The sequence below is a fragment of the Lepidochelys olivacea genome (assembly GCF_965140295.1).
Source record: "Lepidochelys olivacea isolate rLepOli2 genome assembly, chromosome: 1".
Lineage (NCBI taxonomy): Eukaryota > Metazoa > Chordata > Testudines > Cheloniidae > Lepidochelys > Lepidochelys olivacea.
This window is the reverse complement of record NC_140411.1, coordinates 7,634,233-7,641,972: the sequence shown is the minus strand read 5'-3', so window position 1 is coordinate 7,641,972 and position 7,740 is coordinate 7,634,233. Positions and strand designations below refer to the sequence as shown.

The 7,740-nt window shown below is 47.3% G+C and overlaps 1 protein-coding gene across 1 annotated transcript; it reads left to right on the top strand.

Moving 5' to 3' along the window:
* Nucleotides 1–4,959: 4,959 nt before the first annotated feature.
* On the top strand, nucleotides 4,960–5,907 carry LOC311514540 (olfactory receptor 51G2-like; the record flags this gene model as incomplete). Its single annotated transcript, XM_084617106.1, has 1 exon — nucleotides 4,960–5,907. One exon carries the CDS (start codon nucleotides 4,960–4,962, stop codon nucleotides 5,905–5,907), a length of 948 nt encoding a protein of 315 aa, XP_084473232.1.
* Between the last annotated feature and the right edge of the window lie 1,833 nt (nucleotides 5,908–7,740).

The window sequence follows — 7,740 nt, the reverse complement described above, 5'->3', positions numbered from 1 at the left end:
AGGTGGCAGAGAAGAAGAAAACTGGTTACAATTGGAGTGGAGACCAGAAGGGACAACCCCAGACCAGACCCCATTACTGGGGGCCTCCCAAGGCCCCACCTACCTCCCAAAAAATCCTCCAGACACCTTATCATCCCACCACCTTGTTCTCCAGCAACCCACCTCGCCCCAGTGACCCATCAGCTGGACGATGTTTTAAATGTAACGAGCTGGGGCATGTAAAGGCCAACTGCCCCAAGAACCCCAAGAGATTACAGTTCATTGCACCAGAATCACACCAGAGATACGCAGGCCCAGATACCTCCCAGATACCCTTGGAGCGGAGGAAAACTCTGAGTGTGGGCGGGAAGAAGGTCACCATGTGGAGGGACACCGGAGCAAAAGTGTCAGCTATCCATGCTTCCTTAGTGGACCCCAATTTAATCAACCCGGAGATCCCAGTGACGATTCAACCCTTCAAGTCCAACTCTTTCAATTTGCCTACAGCTAAGTTGCCTGTCCAGTACCAGGGCTGGTCGGAAACATGGACTTTTGCAATGATGATTATCCCATCCCCATGCTGTTGGGGGAAGACTTGACCAATCACGTGAAGCAGTCCAAGAGGGTGGGAATGGTCACCCGCAGCCAGGCTAAACAAGCTGTGAGGCCTAGCTCTGTTCCGGAAACTTATATCAGGACCCGGTCAGAGGTGATGGACCTGGACCCCAGGCCAATGTCTGCAACAGCAGCAGTGGATCCCGTCCCAGAGACCCAGATGGAACCAGTCCCAGAACCGGAACCAGTGGAACAACCAGCACCAGACCCATTGCCAGCACTGAATCCAGTACTTGCAACCTCAACACCAGAGGGTCCCACTGAACCTGAACCGGCAGCAGCCCATAGCCTTACACAAGAGGCTCAGCCGAAGCCTGAACCCCAACAGAGCATCCCAGCGGAGAGCGGTTCACAGTCAACGGAAACAGCCCCATCCCCTACATCGCTTCCAGAGGGACCAAACATAGGTCCACAATCCAATGAGGAACTGATGTCTCCAGCATCAAGGGAACAGCTCCAGATTGAACAGGAAGCAGATGAAAGCCTCCAGAGAGCTTGGATGGTGGCATGGAGCAACCCACCGCCTCTCAGCTCTTCTAATCGATCCAGGTTTGTTGTAGAAAGAGGACTTTTATAAAAGGAAACTCTTTCTGGTGGACACCAGGAAGACTGGCATCCTCAGAGACAGTTGGTAGTTCCAACTAAATACTGGGTCAATCTCTTGAGCTTAGCCCACAATCACCCTAGTGGCCATTCTGGGGTGAACAGGACCAAAGACCATTTGGGGGGTCATTCTACTGGGACAGAATGGGCAAGGATGTTTCTACCTATGTCCGGTCTTGTGAAGTATGCCAAAGAGTAGGAAAACCCCAAGACCACGTCAAAGCCCCTCTCCACCCACTCCCCATCATTGAAGTTCCATTTCACCGAGTAGCTGTGGATATTCTGAGTCCTTTTCCAAAAAAGACCCCCAGATGAAAGCAGTCCATACTGACTTTCATGGATTTTGCCACCCGATGGCCAGAAGCAGTAGCTCTAAGCAACACCAGGACTAAAAGTGCCAGGCACTAGCAGTCATTTTTGCCAGGGTAGGTTGGCCCTCCAACATACTCACAGATGCAGGGACTAATTTTCTGGCAGGAACTATGGAAAACCTTTGGGAAGCTCATGGGGTAAATCACTTGGTCACCACTCCTTACCACCATCAAATAAATGACATGGTGGAGAAGTTTAATTGAAATTTGGGGGCCATGATACGTAAACTCATAAATGAGCACTCCAATGATTGGGACCTAGTGTTGCAGCAGTTGCTGTTTGCCTACAGAGCTGTACCACATCCCATTTATGGTTTTCCCCATTTGAACTTGTATATGGCCATGAGGTTAAGGGGCCATTACAGTTGGTGAAGCAGCAATGGGAGGGATTTACACCTTCTCCAGGAACTAACCTTCTGGACTTTGTAACTAAACTACAAAACACCCTCCGAACCTCTTTAGCCCTTGCTAAAGAAAACTTACAGGATGCTCAAAAAGAGGAAAAAGCCTGGTATGATAAACATGCCAGAGAGCGTTCCTTCAAAGTAGGGGACTAGGTCATGGTCTTAAAAGCGCTCCAGGCCCATAAAATGGAAGCATTGTGGGAAGGGCCATTCACGGTCCAGGAGCTCCTGGGAGCTGTTAATTATCTCCTAGCTTTCCCCACCTCCAACCGAAAGCCTAAGGTGGACCATATTAATTCTCTAAAGCCCTTTTATTCCAGAGAATTAAAGGTTTGTCAGTTTACAGCCCAGGGAGGAGACGATGCTGAGTGGCCTGAAGTTGTGTACTACGAAAGGAAAAGTGCTGATGGTGTGGAAGAGGTGAACCTCTCCACGACCTTTGGGCGTATGCAGCAACAGCAGATCAAGAAGCTGTGCACTAGCTATGCGCCAACGTTCTCAGCCACCCCAGGACTGACTGAACGGGCATACCAGTTCATTGACACAGGTAATGCTCACCCAATTAAAGTCCAACCTTATCGGGTGTCTCCTCAAGCTAAAACTGCTATAGACCGGGAGATCAAGGATATGTTACAAATGGGTGTAATCCACCGCTCTGGAAGTGCTTGGGCATCTCCAGTGTTTCTCGTTCCCAAACCAGATGGGGAGATACGTTTTTGCATGGACTACTGTAAGCTAAATGCTGTAACTCGCCCAGAGAACTATCCAATGTCACACACAGATGAACTATTAGAGAAACTAGGATGGGCCCAGTTCATCTCTACCTTGGACTTAACCAAGGGGTACTGGCAAGTACCACAAGATGAATCCGCCAAGGAAAGGTCAGCCTTCACCACACATCTCGGGCTGTATGAATTTAATTTCCTCCCTTTCGGGCTGCGAAATGCACCCGCCACCTTCCAAAGACTTGTAGATGGCTTCCTAGCTTGATTAGGAGAATATGCAGTTGCCTACCTTGACGATGTGGCCATCTTTTCGGATTCCTGGGCAGAACACCTGGAACATCTACAAAAAGTCCTTGAGTGCATAAGGGAGGTAGGACTAAGAAGTGTCAAATACACCTAAACAGAGTCTTACCTTGGACACCAGGTGGGTCAAGGAGCTATCAGTCCCCTACAGGCCAAAGTGGATGCTATCCAAAAGTGGCCTGTCCCAAAGTCAAAGAAACAGGTTCAAGCCTTCTTAGGCTTGGCCGGTTATTACAGATGATTTGTACCACAATACAGCCAAATGGCCACCCCACTGACAGATCTAACCAAAAAGAAACAGCCAAATGCCGTTCAGTGGACCAAAGAGTGTCAGAAGGCCTTTAACCAGCTTAAAGCCACACTCATGTCTGACCCTGTACTAAGGGCCCCAGACTTTGACAAACCGTTCCTAGTAACCACAGATGCGTCCGAGCATGGTGTGGGAGCAGTTTTAATGCAGAAAGGACCTGATCAAGAATTCCACCCTGTCGTGTTTCTCAGCAAAAAACTGTCTGAGAGGGAAAGCAACTGGTCAGTCAGTGAAAAAGAATGTTACACCATTGTCTGCGCCCTGGAAAAGCTACGCCGATATGTTTGGGGATGGCGTTTCCACCTGCAAACTGACCATGCTGCGCTACATTGGCTTCATACGACCATGGAAAATAACAAAAAACTTCTTTGGTGGAGTTTAGCTCTCCAAGATTTTGATTTCGACATCCAACACATCTCAGGAGCTTCTAACAAAGTGGCTGATGCACTCTCCCATGAAAGTTTCCCAGTATCAACTGGTTAAAATCGTCCTTGAGATGTGGAAAATATTGTTAGTCTTTATGTACTTGGTAGTATATTTAGAAGTGCATGTGTCTTATTAACTTTGTTTTTCCAAGAGCTCCAGGAAGAAATCCCAGCCAGCGTTTCACTCTAGCTGAGATTTGGGGGGGGGGGCGTGTCATAAATATAAAGGGAAGAGCAAACCCCTCTAAAATCCCTCCTGGCCAGAGGAAAAATTCTCTTACCTGTAAAGGGTGAAGAAGCTAAAGATAACCTCTCTGGCACCTGACCAAAATGACGAATGAGGAGACAAGATACTTTCAAAAGCTGGGAGGAGGGGAAAAAACAAAGGGTTTGTGTCTGTCTGTGTGATGCTTTTGCCGGAGACAGAACAGGAATGGAGTCTTAGAACTTAGTAAGCAATCTAGCTAGGTATGTGTTAGATTATGATTTTTTAAATGATTGAGAAAATAGCTGTGCTGAATAGAATGAATATTCCTGTCTGTGTGTCTTTTTTGTAACTTAAGGTTTTGCCTAGAGGGATTCTCTATGTTTTGAATCTAATTACCCTGTAAGGTATTCACCATCCTGATTTTACAGAGGTGATTCTTTTCTTTTTACTACTATTAAAAATCTTCTTGTAAGGAAACTGATTTTTTTTTCATTGTTCTAAGATCCAAGGGTTTGGGTCTGTGGTCACCTATGCAAATTGGTGAGGATTTTTACCAAACCTTCCCCAGGAAGTGGGGCACAAGTGTTGGGAGGATTTTAGGGGGAAAGACCTTTCTAAACTACGTTTTTTCAGGAACCCAGATAAAGTTTGGTGGTGGCAGTGGAAGTCCAAGGGCAAAGGGTAAAATAATTTTGTACCTTGGGGAAGTTTAAACCTAGCTGTTAAAAGAAAGCTGAGGAGTTTTTCATGCAGGTCCCCACATCTGTACCCTAGAGGTCAGCGTGGAGAAGGAACCTTGTTAAAGGACTACAGGTCTTATCCAGTCTGGCAATGCCTATCTTCCTATTGGTGCTGAAAATCCAAAACTACATTTTTGCTGATCTTCCTTCAACTCCAGGGAGTCTCTAGAATTCCACTCAGAGCAGAATGATGTCTCAATAAATATCATTTAGTCTCCTGTTCTTTTTCCTTCCAAGAAGAAAAATTCAAAATTCATAGGATCTACCCAGTCCATTATGTCAGCTGTCAATGAAACCAAATTCAACCCTGCAGTTTTCTTTCTCACTGGGATACCTGGGAAGGAAGACGTCCATTTCTGGATCTGTATCCCCTTCTGCTTAGTGTATGTTACTTCAATAGTAGGAAATTCACTCATTCAGTTTGTTATAAAAACAGATCCAAGCCTCCATGAGCCCATGTACATTTTACTTTCCATGTTGACCATCACAGACCTTGGCATATCGATAACCACAATACCGACGATACTGGGCATATACTTGTTTAACTCTAGGGAAATCAGCCTCAATGTTTGTTTTACCCAGATGTTCTTTATCCACTTTCTTGCAAAAATTGAATCCGCCATGCTCTTGATGATGGCCTTTGACCGCTTCATTGCAATCTGTAACCCACTGAGATATGCTTCCATCTTAACCCTGCCGAGAATAGCCAAGATGGGGTCGGTGGTTGTGCTAAGAGGTGTGGCCGTAACATTACCATTCCTCTTACTCCTGAAACGGTTCCAATACTGTCAAGCCAACGTCCTCTCCCATTCCTACTGTCTGCACCAGGACATCATGAAGTTGGCATGTGCGGACATCACAGTCAATAACATCTATGGCTTGTTTGTTACACTTATAACGGTGTGGTTGGACTCTCTGCTCATCTTCCTCTCTTACGTGATAATCCTCAAAACAGTGCTGAGCATCACCTCCCACATGGAGTGCCTCAGGGCCTTGAACACCTGTGTCTCCCACCTCTGCGCTGTCCTGGTTTTCTACATGCCACAGTTCACACTGACTGTCATACACAGATTCTGGAATAGCTCTTCTCCCTTGCTTCAAATTCTCCTGGGCTACATCTACTTGCTGGGCCCGCCCCTGATTAATCCAATTGTGTATAGCGTGAAAAGCAAACACCTTGGTGCAAGGATAAATAGGGTGTTTGTCAAATTAATAGTCAGTTGATGATACAGAACAGACCGTGGCCACATATTCAATCCTGGACCCTTACATGTGAGTCTAGGGCCAAGTCTACACGATCTCCGATTGCTCTGCTGTTGACTCCAGAACTCTACCAGGGCCAGAGGCGGAAGCAGAGTCAACAGGGGATGGGCGGCCGTCGATCCAACGCCATGAGGACGCGAAGTAAGTGATTCTAAGTCGATCTAAGATACGTCAACTAAAGCTATGCTATTCTCAGAGCTAAAGTTGCATATCTTAGATCGATTCTGCCCCCCCCCCCCAGTGTAGACCAGGCCTAGAAGAGCTACTGATTTCCACTCTTTAGAGAGAAGTTCAGATGGGGTATAAGACACGGAGCAATGGTAGTGGGGCTGTTCCCACTCGCTGGCCAGAGAGGACAGGGCACTGGGGGAAGGAGACCAAGGCAGGCAGCAGCATTTACAAAGTGACTGTGCTCGTGGAGAGCCAGGGGACTGGTGAGATGTTGGCCCATGAAGAGCCGTATCAGTGGCTGTTCCAATATTAGAATTCCGGTCAATACAGTGAATCAAGAGAAGGGGTGTGGAAGTTGTTTCCCATTTCACCTGGCCTGTCACACTGTCCAAATCATAGAATCATAGAATATCAGGGTTGGAAGGAACCTCAGGAGGTCATCTGGTCCAACCCCCTGCTCAAAGCAGGACCAATCCCCAACTAAATCATCCCAGCCAGGGCTCTGTCAAGCCTTACCTTAAAAACTTTGAAGGAAGGAGATTCCACCACCTCCCTAGGGAACGCATTCCAGTGTTTCACCACTGTCCTAGTGAAAAAGTTTTTCCTAATTTCCAACCTAAACCACCCCCACTGCAACCTGAGACCATTACTCCTTGTTCTGTCATCAGCTACCACTCAGAACACTCTAGATCCATCCTCTTTGGAACCCTCTTTCAGGTAGTGGAAAGCAGCTATCAAATCCCCCCTCATTCTTCTCTTCCGCAGACAAAAAGAATCCCATTTCCCTCAGCATCTTCTCTTGTGTCATGTGCTCCAGTACCCTAATAATTTTTGTTGCCCTCCGCTGGACTCTTTCCAATTTTTCCACATCCTTCTTGTAGTGTGGGATCCAAAACTGGACACAAGTCTCCAAATGAGGCCTCACCAAGGTTGAATAGAGGGGAATGATCACGTCCCTCGATCTGCTGGCATTGTCCCTACATATACATCCCAAAATGCCATTGGACTTCTTGGCAACAAGGGTACAGAGTTGACTCATATTCAGCTTCTCGTCCACTGTAACCCCTAGGTCCTTTTCTGCAGAACTGCTGCTGAGCCATTCGGTCCCTAGTCTGTAGCGGTGCATGGGATTCTTCCGTCCTAAGTGCAGGACTCTGCATTGGTCCATGTTGAACCTCATCAGATTTCTTTTGGCCCAATCCCCTAATTTATCCAGGGCCCTCTGTATCCTATCCCTACCCTCCAGCGTATCTACCTCTCCTCCCAGTTTAGTGACATCTGCAAACTTACTGAGGTCTTGCAGAGCTCTTCTGCACTTACAGCCCTGGTCCTTCCTGAGCACTCTGCATGATCTATGCTCCAGCTGTGGACAGGGGCTATTCAAGGGACACAGTCACACACCCTTCCCCCATGCCCCATGCCAGGTGCTTGAGACTGAGTCATGTCAGAGACATGATTAACACAGGAGCCCCAGGAGAAGCCATTCAGGTAACATCCCCTGCCCATTATTGATGGCTCTGCACACAGAAGCATATTTCCTACAACTCCTCCCCTCTGTTTGTGCTGCCCCAGCAATGCAAAGGGGTAGAAACAGGCCTCAGGTCTCCAACAGAGTCACAGAAA